Here is a 17,826-nt window from a genome sequence, read left to right on the forward strand (position 1 = left end):
CTCACTGTGCTGCACCAATTATTATCACGCCCGCGCTGACGATACCTCACCTCCACGATACTGGCCATACTTTGTATACCCTAATATTACGATACTCGACTCGCACAATACTAGCCATACTCTATACACCATAACATTACGATACTCGACTCGCACAATACTAGCCATACTCTGTACACCATAACATTACGATACTCGACTCGTGCAATACTAGCCATACTCTGTACACCATAATATTACGATACTCGACTCGTGCAATACTAGCCATACTCTGTACACCATAATAATACGATACTCGACTCGTGCAATACTAGCCATACTCTGTACACCATAATATTACGATACTCGACTCGTGCAATACTAGCCATACTCTGTACACCATAACATTACGATACTCGACTCGTGCAATACTAGCCATACTCTGTACACCATAACATTACGATACTCGACTCGTGCAATACCTTCACATATCAGAGCAAAAATCCTACCTTGAGCTAATGAACGTCTTTGTTCTCGGGTTTCCTATCTATCGACGACCACTGTGCCATTAAGCCAAGCAAGGGTCGTCCGCTCTTATACGAGACACACATGTATAAGATTTCCTCACTTGAATTCTGAGGTAGAGAATTTCTAATGAAACTCCCAGACTGGTGGGTCCCATCGCAGCCCACGGGCCGCCAAGCACGGAGGACGAACTAAAGATAAGATTACTTCTAACATAAACTTTATATTGCTCCTTCACCTTCCCTCATATGCACTGCTACACCTGTGTGTGGGCGGACAGACTGTGGTGGTCCCTCTCAAGACGACCAACAATTATTCATAAAAAAAAAACGACAGGAATAAAACGGTAAATTATGAAGCAAAATAGAAAAAGAAAATTATCAGCAGAGTAATTATATCGGTCGTTCGCCAGCGACGCTACCAACCTCCACCCGATGTCCCCAGCCTCCACCCAGCAGACCCAACCTCCACCCGATGTCCCCAGCCTCCACCCAGCAGACCCAACCTCCACCCGATGTCCCCAGCCTCCACCCAGCAGACCCAACCTCCACCCGATGTCCCCAGCCTCCACCCAGCAGACCCAACCTCCACCCGATGTCCCCAGCCTCCACCCAGTAGCCACAACCTCCACCCGATGTCCCCAGCCTCCACCCAGTAGCCCCAACCTCCATCCGATGTCCCAGCTTCCACCCAGCAACCCCAACCTCCACCCGATGTCCCCAGCCTCCATCCAGCAGACCCAACCTCCACCCGATGTCCCCAGCCTCCATCCAGTAGCCCCAACCTCCACCCGATGTCCAAGCTTCCACCCAGTAGCCCCAACCTCCACCCGATGTCCCAGCTTCCACCCAGCAACCCCAACCTCCACCCGATGTCCCAGCTTCCACCCAGCAACCCCAACCTCCATCCGATGTCCCGGCTTCCACCCAGTGCCCCAACCTCCACCCAATGTCTCCAGCCTCCACCCAGCAGCCCCAACCTCCATCCGATGTCCCGAGGCTCCACCCAACAGCCTTAACCTCTATCCGATGTCCCCAGCCTCCACCCAGCAGACCCAACCTCCACCCGATGTCCCAGCCTCCATCCAGCAGACCCAACCTCCACCCGATGTCCCAGCCTCCATCCAGTAGCCCCAACCTCCATCCGTAGCCCCAACCTCCACCCGATGTCCAAGCTTCCACCCAGTAGCCCCAACCTCCACCCGATGTCCCAGCCTCCATCCAGCAGACCCAACCTCCACCCGATGTCCCAGCCTCCACCCAGTAGCCCCAACCTCCATCCGATGTCCCAGCTTCCACCCAACAACCCCAACCTCCACCCGATGTCCCAGCTTCCACCCAGCAGACCCAACCTCCCTCCGATGTCCCAGCTTCCACCCAGCAGACCCAACCTCCAACCGATGTCCCCAGCCTCCACCAGCAGACCCAACCTCCACCCGATGTCCCCAGCCTCCACCCAGCAGCCCTAGCCTCAACCGATGTCTCCAGCCTCCACCCAGCAGACCCAACCTCCAACCGATGTCCCCAGCCTCCACCCAGCAGACCCAACCTCCAACCGATGTCCCCAGCCTCCACCCAGCAGCCCTAGCCTCAACCGATGTCTCCAGCCTCCACCCAGCAGACCCAACCTCCACCCGATGTCCCAGCTTCCACCTAGCAGCCCCAACCTCCATCCGATGTCCCGAGGCTCCACCCAACAGCCTTAACCTCTATCCGATGTCCCCAGCCTCCACCCAGCAGACCCAACCTCCACCCGATGTCCCCAGCCTCCATCCAGCAGACCCAACCTCCACCCGATGTCCCCAGCCTCCACCCAGCAGACCCAACCTCCACTCGATGTCTCCAGCCTCCATCCAGCAGACCCAACCTCCAACCGATGTCCCCAGCCTCCACCCAGCAGCCCTAGCCTCCAACCGATGTCCCCAGCCTCCACCCAGCAGACCCAGCTTCCACCCGATGTCATGAATTTCTTATGAACTAAATTTACGGTTAAAATGGCAGTTAACGATAAGAGGGAAACTATTATATCGAGCAGCCACACACTCCACGCACCTGTCACCTGAACCAACACACTCCACGAACCTCTCACCTGAGCCAACACACTCCACGCACCTCTCCCCTGAACCCACTCACTTCACCGTGATGCATGGAGGCAAGAGAGGCACCAACACGAGACAGACAGAAACACCAGGTCGCCTCAACACGCTTGAGTCAAGTCACTGCAGTAACATCTCGATGCAGTGACATGTTCACCTCACCACAGTGCTGGCGTAATAGCAACCTGGGGATGGTGTCCCTGGCTGGTGCAGGACCAGAAGCCTCCACAGTCATGGTGAACTACTGGCGGTAAGTCACCAGGACACTGTTCGTGTGTGAGAGGAGAAGGTCAACAGCATTAATGTCCCTCTGCACCAAGCACAGGCTCTTGCCACACCTGCCTGGTGCACTATTTGAACAACGTCCTGGTGAGGGGGCACGTCGCTCTAGGAGCAGAAATACTTCACCAGCAGAAATACTTCACTTTAGTACCATCCTAGTGCAGCAGCAGCTGCGATTTTGCCACAACCATGTCCTGGTGAACAGGACACAGCACGTCACCATAACTTCCAGGCTACTGGAGCGGTACTATTCCGGAAATCTGGTCTGTAATGTTGATTCTTCAGTCATACGACCCTGTGTAATTACCAGCCTGTAATTACCAATCCGTACTGTACAGGGAGGGGGTTTTACACTTGTGGATCCCCATCCCTTGTGTGTGTGTGTGTGTGTGTGTGTGTGTGTGTGTGTGTGTGTGTGTGTGTGTGTGTGTGTCTTATCGAGAATGGTGACACCATGAGCGAAGTGTCACCTTCGACGTGGCTGTATCAAAGTCATCGGAGGGGAAGAATACCCGCACCCGCACCAAAGGAGCCTTCATCACCCTGCACCCCTGTGGAGCGCAGCCTCTAAGCTACTGTAAGCGCTCCATACAAGTAGTTTTAATGTTGCCTAACATTCTCTCTCTCTCTCTCTCTCTCTCTCTCTCTCTCTCTCTCTCTCTCTCTCTCTCTCTCTCTCTCTCTCTCAGGTAGCAGCAGGCGGGAGGCAGCCATCGACCAGGAAGGTATATCACCGGTTCTACCCGCCTGGGTATCGCGGAGGTTAGTGATGGCTCCGCTGTGAGCCAGCAATTCAGTAGCTGTCAAGTATCACTCCCTTAGCCCAAGCAGCTGTCTTTTCTGCCTCACTCACACGTGGGCTGCTGGCTTTCAGTCCACAAGCACGGTCTCTCTCACGGGACTTTCTTGGTACATTTACATTTCTCCTGCGGTGAGCGCGACGCGCTAGCTCTCCCATATGGCAAAATGTCGTCGTAATCATAAGCACGAAGTAAGTACTTTCCTCAATTTGTGTTACCGGACTCTGCCTGCACGTATGTATTTGATAATAGAAGATTCAATGATAAACCTTGATATTAGTAAAGCTCTATACAAATGGATAATTTTATTGTTGATAAAATTTGTAAACAATTCCCCTTCTTGTCCAAATAATAAGTTTATGATACGCGCGTCGTCTGGCTTGGACAATCACGTGTTTACCTAATGGCGTCCTAGCTTCGTCTCTTCGTTGTATATCAACTGACTGTTATATTTCTTTCTTGTATCTCCCCTGACGATGTGATTAGTACACGAAAGTGCACTTGGGAACTTATCGTGTTTCATTTTCCCCGTAGACTCATAGGAATATATATATATATATATATATATATATATATATATATATATATATATATATATATATATATATATATATATATATATATTGCTTTGTCGCTGTCTCCCGCATTAGCGAGGTAGCGCAAGGAAACAAACGAAAGAATGGCCCAACTCACCCACATACACATGTATATACATACACGTCCACACACAGCACATATACATACCTATACATCTTAATGTATACATATATATACACACGCAGACATATACATATATACCCATGTACATAATTCATAGTGTCTGCCTTTATTCATTCCCATCGCCACCCCGCCACACATGGAATAACAACACCCTCTCCCCCTCATGTGTGCGAGGTAGCGCTAGGGAAAGAACACAAAGGCCCCATTCGTTCACACTCAGTCTCTAGCTGTCATGTAATAATGCACCGAAACCACAGCTCCCTTTCCACATCGAGGCCCCACACAACTTTCCATGATTTACCCCAGACGCTTCACATGCCCTGGTTCAATCCATTGACAGCACGTCGACCCAGGTATACCACATCGTTCCAATTCACTTTATTCCTTGCACGCCTTTCACCCTCCTGCATGTTCAGGCCCCGATCACTCAAAATCTTTTCTACTTCATCTTTCCACCTCCAATTTGGTCTCCCACTTCTCCTCGTTCCCTCCACCTCTGACACATATATATCCTCTTGGTCAATCTTTCCTCACTCATTCTCTCCATGCGACCAAACCATTTCAAAACACCCTCTTCTGCTCTCTCAACCACACTCTTTTTATTACCACACATCTCTCTTACCCTATTATTACTTACTCGCTCAAACCACCTCACATCACATATTGTCAAACATCTCATTTCTAGCACATCCACCCTCCTCCGCACAACTCTATCCATAGCCCACGCCTCGAAACCATACAACATCGTTGTAACCACTATTCCTTCAAACATACCCATTTTTGCTTTCCGAGATAATGTTCTCGACTTCCACACATTCTTCAAGGCTCCTATAATTTTCGCCCCCTCCCCCACCCTATGATTCACTTCCGCTTCCATGGTTCCATCCGCTGCCAGATCCACTCCCAGATATCTAAAACACTTCACTTCCTCCAGTTTTTCTCCATTCAAACTTACCTCCTAATTGACTTGACCCTCAACCCTACTGCACCTAATAACCTTACTCTTATTCACATTTACTCTCAACTTTCTTCTTTCACACACTTTACCAAAATCAGTCACTAGCTTCTGCAGTTTCTCACATGAATCAGCCACCAGCGCTGTATCATCAGCGAACAACAACTGACTCACTTCCCAAGCTCTCTCATCCACAACAGACTGCATACTTGTCCCTCTTTCCAAAACTCTTACATTCACCTCCCTAACAACCCCATCCATAAACAAATTAAACAACCATGGAGACATCACACACCCCTGCCGCAAACCTACATTCACTGAGAACCAATCCCTTTCCTCTCTTCCTACACGTACACATGCCTTACATCCTCGATAAAAACTTTTCACTGCTTCTAACAACTTGCCTCCCACACCATATATTCTTAATACCTTCCACAGAGCATCACTATCAACTCTATCATATGCCTTCTCCAGATCCATGAAATGCTACATACAAATCCATTTGCTTTTCTAAGTATTTCTCACATACATTCTTCAAAGCAAACACCTGATCCACACATCCTCTACCACTTCTGAAACCACACTGCTCTTCCCCAATCTGATGCTCTGTACATGCCTTCACCCTCTCAATCAATACCCTAACATATAATTTACCAGGAATACTCAACAAACTTATACCTCTGTAATTTGAGCACTTACTCTTATCCCCTTTGCCTTTGTACAATGGCACTATGCAAGCATTCCGCCAATCCTCAGGCACCTCACCATGAATCATACATACAGTGAATAACCTTACCAACCAGTCAACAATACAGTCACTCCCTTTTTTAATAAATTCCACTGCAATACTATCCAAACCCGCTGCCTTGCCGGCTTTCATCTTCCGCAAAGCTTTTACTACCTCTTCTCTGTTTACCAAATCATTTTCCCTAACCCTCTCACTTTGCACACCATCTCGACCATAACACCCTATATCTGCCACTCTATCATCAAAAACATTCAACAAACCTTCAAAATACTCACTCCATCTCCTTCTCACATCACCACTACTTGTTATCACCTATACATTAGCCCCCTTCACTGAAGTTCCCATTTGTTCCCTTGTCTTACGCACTTTATTTACCTCCTTCCAAAACATCTTTATATATATGTTTTGGAAAGAGGGGCAAGTATGAAGTCTGTTGGGGATGAGAGAGCTTGGGAAGTGAGTCAGTTGTTGTTCGCTGATGATACAGCGCTGGTGGCTGATTCATGTGAGAAACTGCAGAAGCTGGTGACTGAGTTTGGTAAAGTGTGTGGAAGAAGAAAGTTAAGAGTAAATGTGAATAAGAGCAAGGTTATTAGGTACAGTAGGGTTGAGGGTCAAGTCAATTGGGAGGTGAGTTTGAATGGAGAAAAACTGGAGGAAGTGAAGTGTTTTAGATATCTGGGGGTGGCTCTGGCAGCGGATGGAACCATGGAAGCGGAAGTGGATCATAGGGTGGGGGAGGGGGCGAAAATTCTGGGAGCCTTGAAGAATGTGTGGAAGTCGAGAACATTATCTCGGAAAGCAAAAATGGGTATGTTTGAAGGAATAGTGGTTCCAACAATGTTGTATGGTTGCGAGGCGTGGGCTATGGATAGAGATGTGCGCAGGAGGATGGATGTGCTGGAAATGAAATGTTTGAGGACAATGTGTGGTGTGAGGTGGTTTGATCGAGTAAGTAACGTAAGGGTAAGAGAGATGTGTGGAAATAAAAAGAGCGTGGTTGAGAGAGCAGAAGAGGGTGTTTTGAAATGGTTTGGGCACATGGAGAGAATGAGTGAGGAAAGATTGACCAAGAGGATATATGTGTCGGAGGTGGAGGGAACGAGGAGAAGAGGGAGACCAAATTGGAGGTGGAAAGATGGAGTGAAAAAGATTTTGTGTGATCGGGGCCTGAACATGCAGGAGGGTGAAAGGAGGGCAAGGAATAGAGTGAATTGGAGCGATGTGGTATACCGGGGTTGACGTGCTGTCAGTGGATTGAATCAAGGCATGTGAAGCGTCTGGGGTAAACCATGAAAAGCTGTGTAGGTATGTATATTTGCATGTGTGGACGTATGTATATACATGTGTATGGGGGTGGGTTGGGCCATTTCTTTCGGCTGTTTCCTTGCGCTACCTCGCAAACGCGGGAGACAGCGACAAAGCAAAAAAAAAAAAAAAAATATATATATATATATATATATATATATATATATATATATATACTTGATCACGCGCAAAAATTGTGAGCTTTTCCAATATATATATATATATATATATATATATATATATATATATATATATATATATATATATATATATATATATATATATATATATTGGAAAAGCTCACAATTTTTGCGCGTGATCAAGTATATATATATATATATATATATATATATATATATATATATATATATATATATATATATACATATATACACATGTACATAATTCATACTTGCTGCCTTTATTCATTCTCGGCGCCACCCCGCCACACATGAAATGACAACCCCCTTCTCCAGCTTGCGCGCGAGGTAGCGCCAGGAAAGACAACAAAGGCCACATTCGTTCACACTCAGTCTCTAGCTGTCATGTATAATGCACCGAAACCACAGCTCCCTTTCCACATCCAGGACCCACAACACTTTCCATGGTTTACCCTAGACGCTTCACATGCCCTGGTTCAATCCATTGACAGCACGTCGACCCCGGTATACCACATCGTTCCAGTTCACTCTATTCCTTGCACGCCTTTCACCCTCCTGCATGTTCAGGCCCCGATCGCTCAAAATCTTTTTCACTCCATCCTTCCACCTCCAATTTGGTCTTGCACTTCTCCTCGTTCGCTCCACTTCACACACACACACACACACACACACACACACACACACACACACACACACACACACACACACACACACATGTATATATATATATATATATATATATATATATATATATATATATATATATATATATATATATATCACCACTGTTAGAGTAAAGGATAATAGCAACTCGCATCCTCCATCATGCATTGAACGTACATAACCGATACATTAATAGTCTCTCCCAACAGTAAAAGCAATTCAAGCTAATACATTATTGGCATGACGTCAGTAACGGCCTTACTCGGGTCAATACGATGCGTCTCACTAGGCTACTGTATCTTTAATGTCCAACACTTGACAAGTTATGCAAAACCGAAATGAAGCCTTTAAAATAATCTTTTTTTTCTAAATAGTCTTTTGCTTACGACGGTTCAACTCCTTCAGCCTGACTGTGGAAGCTCTTGAGGGTAAATGCATGACCTTTTAAGACCTGACCCTTAACCCTACCCGACGCAGGAGATGGAGGTCACCATAAATCTTTCTGAAGCAGCATCACCTCCGCCTTGCAAGGTGCAGGAGGAGAGGCTTGGGTTGGCCAGATCCACCACACCGTGAGGAAAGCCTTGGATGTCGTGGGCGTGGGGTATGGCCGGGAGGAGCCAGCCTGCCCGACACACGCCGACCCCGCAGGGAATTACACCACAGCTGCCCGCCATGCGGACCCGCCACAGGCAGGAAAGTGTGAGACAGAGAAGGAGAGAGAGAAAACTGAGGTGTGTGTGTGTGTGTGTGTGTGTGTGTACCTCGCTCAGGCCGTGTCCTTCACTCCGATTTAAAGCTAAAGTCAACAAGTATTTTGGCCGCCGCCTCGCACCGTCCTTGGGCAGCGTGTGACAACATGTCAACGGTATAACTAACTTGTCTGAGAATGAGAAGCTCATGTAAGCCGAGTCCCTCACTCGGGAAATTGGAAACCATGTCTTTGATTCCTCAAAACCTTTCGTTGTGGATAGAAATGTTTACGTCTCACAACGAAACTCAAGAGAATATTTCTATATCATCCATATTTTCTAGGAACTCCAAGTTCCCTGAACATATGAACTGTATCTTTCTAGAACACACAGTGGATGATGGGATATGCTGTATTTCCTATAACGTACAGACCAAATGTTTTCGACAGCAGATCCCAGCTAACTCCCCTCAGTGTTGATACTGGAGCACATCCGTGTGAAGAACTGCGAGACGGCGCCTGACACTCACACACTCGCGAGGCCACAGTCCCCTGCTGTCGTCCTGACCCGAGGTGTTAGCCAGGCTGGGGCGCCGCCCCTGCAATGATCCCCCCCCTACCCCCCTCACTGCAGTAGCCATTTACATGGAAATCTATGCAAAGCTACAGACCCGATCTGAAGCCACACTATCATGTACGCTAAAAATTGATGCAAAAACAAACGCTATAATAATGATAAAGTTCATAGATCTATTCTTTCCGTATCTAAATATCACACACACATATATATATATATATATATATATATATATATATATATATATATATATATATATATATATATATATATATATATATATTATATATTATTATATTATCCCTGGGAATAGGGGAGAAAGAATACTTCCCAAGTATTCCCTGCGTGTCGTAGAAGGCGACTAAAAGGGGAGGGTGCGGGGGCTGGAAATCCTCCCCTCTTGTTTTTTTTTTAATTTTCCAAAAGAAGGTACAGAGAAGGGGGCCAGGTGAGGATATTCCCTCAGAGGCCCAGTCCTCTGTTCTTCACGCTACCTTGCTAACGCGAGAAATGGCGAATAGTTTGAAAGAAAGAAAGATATATATATATATATATATATATATATATATATATATATATATATATATATATATATATATATACATATATATGAATGTTGGGAAGGTGGGTCTACATCAAGGACGTGTGATGTCACCGTGGTTGTTTGATATTTATAGGCAGGGTGGTGAGGGAGGAAAATGCGAGGGTCTTGGAGCAAGGGATAGGTTTACGGCTTGCTGAGGGAGGTGGAGGTCATGTGAGCTGAATAATTTGTTGTTCGAAGATGACAGCCGTTGTGGCAGACGCCAGAGAACATACTCAAGAAACTTATGACTAAGGTGCAACGGGAGAGAGAGGATGGGATATGTCAGAATGGAGAAGTATGGAGGAGATGGAGTGCTCCAGGTACCTGGGCAGTGGATAAAGCCAATTTCTACCTCTCTCTCGATCGGAAATTCCTCACAGTTCTCGTCTCTCCTTTGCGGATGTGTAATTCCACCTCTCGACTCGATGAACATTCTTGGCATTACTGTAACCATCCACTCTTTCTTGGAAACCCCACCTTACGGGAATAGCTAAGTCTGCCTCTAAGAAACTGGGTGTCCTGTTTTGATGTCGAAACTTCTCTTCTGAACAGTTGCTCCGTTTGTACAAGGGATTGCTTCGTCCTTGTTTGGAATACTGCTTTCACATTTGGGGTGGTTCTCACTTGACAGAGTCGAGTCGAAAGCGGTTCGACTTGTAAACTGTCCCAGGCTAACTTCCAAGCTTGACTCCCTTGCCCTACGCCGCAATGTTGGTTCACTTTCGCTCTTAGGTATTACTTTGGTTTTTGCTCTCTAGAGCTGACTGCTTGTGTGCCCCCACCACTAGCTAGACCACGGAACACTGGGCAAGCCGCCATCGGCAACTCAAGGATAAACCGTTTTGACAACTGCTCCTTTCCCTACACGTCGAAGCTTTGGAACTCTCTACCTTCTCATGTCCTTCTCAATAACTATGACCTGGTACATTTCAAAAGACAGGTTTTTCACGTCTTCAAAAACTCGTAAATACTTTCCCCTTTTCTTTTCTTTTTCCGCTTCGTAATTCTCTATTTCACTTAAGCCTGGCCTTGACGCGGACTTTCGTCCGTGACTGGAGCCTTCAACATAAAAAATAAAGTGTACGTCATATGATATGGTAGTCCCGACAGTGGTATATGGTTCCAAGTCTTTGGCCCTGACCGCAAAAGATGGGGAGAAGGAGGACGTGTTACAGGTGAGGAGAGTGTGTCGTGCGAGGCAGGCGGGGTTGATCGTGTACGGGAAGACACCTCAAGAGACAGGTGTAGCATCAAGCGCTGTGTGACTGAGGGCCGGCCAGGGTGTGCTGAAATGGTTCGTCCTTGTGGAGAGGATCATTGTGTTAAAAGAGGAGGGAGCAATGGAGAGGGAGAAGACCAAGAGAGAGTTGGGAAGATGGACTGAAGGTGGTGGCTTTGGCATATGGAGGCCTGAACATTCAGAAGGGTGAAAAGCTGCGTAAGAATGAAAGGATCGAAATGATGTGGTATATGGGGAGGCGACAAGCTTTCCATGGATTAAACCAGGGCTGCTACTGCCTCCTTACGGGCTTCGGCAACAACATCCTACCGTCAGGCAGCAGCAACGGCTGTTGCTGCTGCCTCCCCAAACACATTAACATGACGAGTTGAAAAATATGCAAGATTGGTAACACTGAATGACGATAAATGTGTAGGGGTTCAGCGGTGGTGGCCAATGACAAGTAAGGGTGGTGATGGGTGGCAGCATGGGTGGCAGAACGGTAGTGATGGTTGGCAGCAGGGATGGTGATGGGGAGCACCAGGGGTGGTGATGGGCGGCACCAGGGGTAGTGATGGGGAGCACTAGGGGTGGTGATGGGTGGCAGCAGGGGTGGTGATGGGTGGCACCAAGGGTGGTGATGCGTGGCAGCAGGGGTGGTGATAGGGAGCACCAGGGGCGGTGATGGGGAGCACCAGGGGTGGTAATGGGTGGCACCAAGGTTCGTGATGGGTGGCACCAGGGGTGGTGATGGGTAGCACCAGGGGCGGTGATGGGTGGCACCAGGGGTGGTGATGGGTGGCACCAGGGGTGGTGATGGGGAGCACCAGGGGTGGTAATGGGTGGCACCAAGGTTCGTGATGGGTGGCACCAGGGGTGGTGATGGGTAGCACCAGGGGTGGTGATGGGTGGCACCAGGGGCGGTGATGGGTAGCACCAGGGGTGGTAATGGGTGGCACCAAGGTTCGTGATGGGTGGCACCAGGGGTGGTGATGGGTAGCACCAGGGGTGGTGATGGGTAGCACCAGGGGCGGTGATGGGTAGCACCAGGGGTGGTGATGGGTAGCACCAGGGGTGGTGATGGGCGGCAGCAAGGGTGGTGATGAATGGCAGCAAGGGTGGTGATGGATGGCAGCATGGGTAGTGATAGGTAACACCATGGGTGGTGATGGGTGGCACCAGGGGTGGTGATGGGGAGCACCAAGAGTGGTGATGGGTGGCAACAAGGGTGGTGATGGGTGGCAACAGGGGTGGTGATGGGTGGCAACACGGTTGGTGACGGGTGGCATCAGGGGTGATGATGTGTAGCAGCAAGCGTGATGATGTGCAGCAGCAGGGGTGGTGATGGGTGGCAGCAGGGGTGGTGATGGGTGGTAGCAGGGGGGGTGTGCAGCACCAGAGGTGGTGATGGATGGTAACAAAAGTGGTAATGGATGTCAATAGGGTTGGTGTTGGGTGACAACCGGGGTAGTGATGGGTGGCAACAGAGGTGGTGATGGGAAGCAGCAGGGGTGGTGATGGGAAGCAGCAGGGGTGGTGATGGGTGGCAGCAGGGGTGGCGTTGGTGGCACCAGGAGTGGTAATGGGTGGCAACAGGGGTGGTGATGGGTGGCAACAGATTTGGTAATGGTTGGCAGCAGGGGTGGTGACAGGTGGCAGCAGGAGTGGTGATGGGTGGCACCAGGGGTGGTGATTCTTGGCACCATGGGGGGTGATGGGTGGCACCAGGGGTGGTGATGGTTAGCACCAGGGGTGGTGATAGGTGGTAGCAGGGGTGAAAATTGGTGGCAACAAGGGTGGTGATGGGTGGCAACAGGTGTGGTAACAAGGGTGGTGACGGGTGGCAGCAGGGTGATGACGGATAGCAGCAGGGGTGGTGATGGGCGGCAGCAGGGGTGGTGATGGGTGGCAACAGATTTTGTGATGGGTGGCAGCAGGGGTGGTGACAGGTGGCAGCAGGGGTGGTGACGGGTAGCAACAGGGGTGGTGATAGGTGGCAGCAGGGGTGGTGGTGTGTAGAAGCAGGGGTGGTGATGGGTGGCAACAGATTTGGTGATGGGTGGCAGCAGTGGTGGTGACGGGAGACAGCAGGGGTGGTGACGGGAGGCACCAGCGGTGATGACGAGTGGCACCAGAGGTGGTGATTGTTGGCACCATGGATTGTGATGGGTATCACCATGGGTGGTGATGGGTGGCACCAGGGGTGGTGATGGGTAGCACCATGGGTGGTGATGGGTGGCACCAGGGGTGGTGATGGGTAGCACCAGGGTTGGTGATAGGTGGCAACAGGGGCGATAACTGGTGGCAACAAGGGTGGTGATGGGTGGCAGCAAGGGTCGTGATGGTTGGCAGCAGGTGTGGTAATGGGTGGCAGCAGATATGGAAGGGGAAAGCAGGGTATTGGGGGAAAGGAGAGAAAGTATGATGATAGAATGTGTCGTGTGCAGCTCCTGGACGTAGGACCACCACACCCACATATCTCCCTCCTCTGGAGACACCTGTAGTGTTGACACACCGCGTCTGACATCACGTCTCTCTGTTTGTGTCAAGCATACAGTGTGTATGTGTGTGTGTGTGTGTGTGTGTGTGTGTGTGTGCGTGCGCGCGTGCGTGTGTGCGTGTGTGTGTGTATGTGTGTGTGTGTGTGTGTGTGTGTGTGTGTGTGTGTGTGTGTGTGCGTGCGTGCGTGCGTGCGTGCGTGCGTGCGTGCGTGCGTGCGTGCGTGCGTGCGTGCGTGTGTTCCCCAGTATTGTAGGCGTGAACACCTGGGTACGGGTTAAAGTCTAGAGTGTGACTCACCTGAAGGAGCAGAAGTCCTTGTGGAAGGCGCCAGGGGGCAGCACCTCAGCCTGCACCAGCCGGTCCACCTCCTCCTTCGTCACCTGCGGCACACACACATACAAACACATTTAGAATACTGCCTGTATAGTGAGCAGGAGGAGGAAGGAGAGGAAGAAGGCTGGAGGAGTATATGGGAAAAGCAGATATAAGAAGATCTGATAATGTATGGTAAGGTTATCTACTGATTCAAATAGACTGAGGCAAGATATTATTGCATTAGACTGACTCCTACCCACCCACAAGTGCCTCCAACACATCAGCTGACAGGAAAATAGCTTTGAACATATATGAAGTACACAGACTCTATAGTAACACGAAAATCGTTTTGGAAAAGATGATAAAACCCATATCCTGATCTAATCTTAGCCGCTGCATACACCATGGAGAGAGCATCGTAGCCTGTAATATGTAAGCAAGGGAACCTAAATCACGTGCACATTGTAGTCACTCCTGAACTTGGTTTAATCATCGATAATTAATCAAAGATCATTTACGTAACTGTCGTGCCATGATCTCTTCTCACCATCACATCTGGTGGTGGTGGTGGTCTGTGAAAGAAGGGAAGACAATGGAAGGGGATGAATATATAAATAACATACAGTTCAAAGATATTCATACAACAATGAGAGGGAGGACCACATTACCTGGTGCGGTACAACCACACTACCTGCTGTGGTATACCCAACTGAAGACAGCAGAGCACGAGTCCATCTCGTCCTTGTAGGTGTGCTGCCCCCCCCCCCCCACGCCACAAGTACTGCCACATTCAATCCTTATTAATAGTTGGTGGTGGAGACCCCCGGGCCAGCTGTGTCAACAGTGGCTCTGTGTCCGGTATTCTGGGCTCCCACCCCCACGCCCGCTCACCCATGCCACGGTCATGTTCCACCAACCTCCTCGGTCCTTCTCCCATTCCCCAGCCCTCTTGTTCCCCTCACCCTCTTAATATTTACTCTGCCTCCCACCAATCACCAATGGACCTCGCTCTTCAGCCCCCAAACTCCTTTCTTTTTTCCCTTTTCCCCTGAGTTATGTTCCTCCCTGCGACAAGCGTTGTGGCAGAAGAGCTGGCATCTGACCATCTCCAGCACACACACACACACATATTCACACACACACACACACACACCCAACCTGCCACTAACTTCACACAGCAGAAAATAAACCTGACAGTTTATGATCAACAGAATCCAGTACCAACACGTCTCCCGCAAAGTGAACTAAACAAAAACATGTTCCACGACTTGTAAACAGCAGCTTAGTGAACAAGACACGCAAGATAGAAGCCAAGATGGACGAGCAGTGAATCATTTCATTCAGAAAATGTGCTTCCCAGTAAGGGGGTGCGCTGGGTCGAACCCTGTCTCTTTCTGTACTCCTGTGGATGCGAACGTTGCCACTCAGGTACGAGTGCACGCCAAGCACAAGGGTGTCACTGTGACCAAGGTCAACCTCCCCGGTGTCACTTACTGATTCATGACAAACAAACACTCGCCCGGCTATATACTTAGTCTCGCCTCTCACTCCCTCACTCTCCCACTCTCACCTATGCTCTCATCCGCTCACTCTCATAGTGGTATGTGTGTGGCTTACCTCTTGTAACCTGCGTGTTACGAGGAGAGAGTTTTACACTCGACTTGTCCTCTCTCCTAACCTTGTATATATATATATATATATATATATATATATATATATATATATATATATATATATATATATATATATATATATATATCATATCTTTACTCCTCTGTGCACAGACACACACACGCACCAACTCAGGTCAAGTGTGTGTGTGTGTGTGTGTGTATATGTGTGTGTGTGTGCGCGCGCTTGCTAGCGGATGTACGTAAGTGTGCGGACGAGAACGTATATTAGTGTAAATACGGAGTTCAGAAGGTTAAGTGCGTGTGTATGTGGTGACATGTACGTTCGTGCGTATGTCTGCAAGTGCCAGGTATACGCGCGCGTGTGTGTGTGTGTGTGTGTGTGTGTGTGTGTGTGTGTGTGTGTGTGTGTGTGTACAGGACACTCATTATCATCCGTCATTACCTCACAACATACCGATACTGTGTCCTGATTGGCAATATCATCAAGAAGCAAACTGCATCTTATTCCTTCTCTCTCTCTCTCTCTCTCTCTCTCTCTCTCTCTCTCTCTCTCTCTCTCTCTCTCTCTCTCTCTCTCTCTCTCTCTCTCTTATCTGGAGTTCTTGATAGCTGCGCAGTGAGCCAGCACTTCGGAGGTTGTCAAGTTTCACTCCTCTGGAGCAAGTTACCGTCTGTTTCATCTGTCGTAACCACAACCACGCGTGGCCTTCTGGTACTGGCAGTCCACAAACATACAATCGCCCCCATTCACACCTGACAACACGAAAGTCACACGACTCGTTCTCTGTAAGCCTGGACTTTTCCCGGTGTTGAGAGGTACGCGCCTTTTGGCAAAATCCCATGGTAAGGACTCGTACTCTCTCTCTCTCCCTCTCAGCATCCCACGATGGTCAGGTGTGGGTTTACAAGCTCATCATCCACTTTTGGCGCGAGATTTCTAGAGTAGCTAGGCCGACATGTCACAGTCTAGTACTGACGACGTTGGACGCTTCTTGATCCAACCAGACCAAATTGTGGGCTTACCTGACCTGGGTTAGGTTAGCTAGGATCAAGTGAGAGTAGACAGTGAAAGACCCCCGAGAGAGTGAGTCTGTTCGGCAGTAAATGTGACGAGTCACTGGATGGTTCACCCATGGGTGACGATCCTTTGATTTACAAGAAGAATGAGAAGAAAAGAAGAGATAAAGCAACTTACTGGATATGAGAAGGTAGCCAAGACCATCCAACATCATTGCACAATAAACAGCCCCACCAGTGAAGGCCAACTCCTTGCCTTGCTAGACTGCAACCTTGACGCGAACAAAACGTTTCCGCTGCTTCCAGCTTCCCTAACGACCCGACAGCAACACTTCCCAGCTGAACCAAGGCTAGATATTGAAGGTAAAGACATGTCCAAGAAAAAGTTTTGTAAAGATCGTTCTTGTTAATTCCACAACCCTCTCAATACAATCTGATCCACTGGTCTCCCTCAATTCTTGGTGTGGCTGAGTGACGACGGGAAAGGATTCCAATATTCTTCATGATTGGAGTTCGTGGAAGGCGTTAAGGTCACGACTCCAGCTTTGGGTCACTACGGAAACCACTGACCGGAGGAATCCTGCATATGATGACAGGTGGGACCCCACAACAATAGGCAGTAGATGGATCACACCACAGAGGAAAGCAGGTGGGACCTCACCACAAGAGGCAGTAGGGGGCTACACCACAGAGGACAGCAGGTGGGACCTCACCACAAGAGGCAGTAGGGGGCTACACCACAGAGGACAGCAGGTGGGACCTCACCACAAGAGGCAGTAGGGGGCTACACCACAGAGGACAGCAGGTGGAACCTCGCCACGAGAGGCAGTAGGGGGTCACACTACAGAGGACAGCAGGTGGGACCTCACCACAAGAGGCAGTAGGGGGCTACACTACAGAGGACAGCAGTGGGACCTCATCACAAGAGGCAGTAGGGGGCTTCACCACAGAGGACAACAGGTGGGACCTCACCACAAGAGACAATAGGGGGTCACACCACAGAGGACAGCAGGTGGGACCTCACCACAAGAGGCAGTAGGGGGCTACAC

General features: G+C 49.1%; 1 protein-coding gene across 1 annotated transcript in view; it reads right to left on the reverse strand.

Moving 5' to 3' along the window:
- LOC139763972 (cGMP-dependent 3',5'-cyclic phosphodiesterase-like) overlaps window positions 1-17,826 on the reverse strand; it is a 274,331-nt gene that overhangs the window by 28,622 nt on the left and 227,883 nt on the right. Inside the window, exon 6 of the mRNA XM_071690450.1 lies at window positions 14,109-14,191. Within this exon, the coding sequence (XP_071546551.1) occupies window positions 14,109-14,191 (83 nt within the window). The remainder of the gene's footprint in view (window positions 1-14,108; window positions 14,192-17,826) is intronic.

Source organism: Panulirus ornatus, chromosome 48 (assembly GCF_036320965.1).
Source record: "Panulirus ornatus isolate Po-2019 chromosome 48, ASM3632096v1, whole genome shotgun sequence".
NCBI classification, from domain to species: Eukaryota; Metazoa; Arthropoda; class Malacostraca; order Decapoda; family Palinuridae; genus Panulirus; species Panulirus ornatus.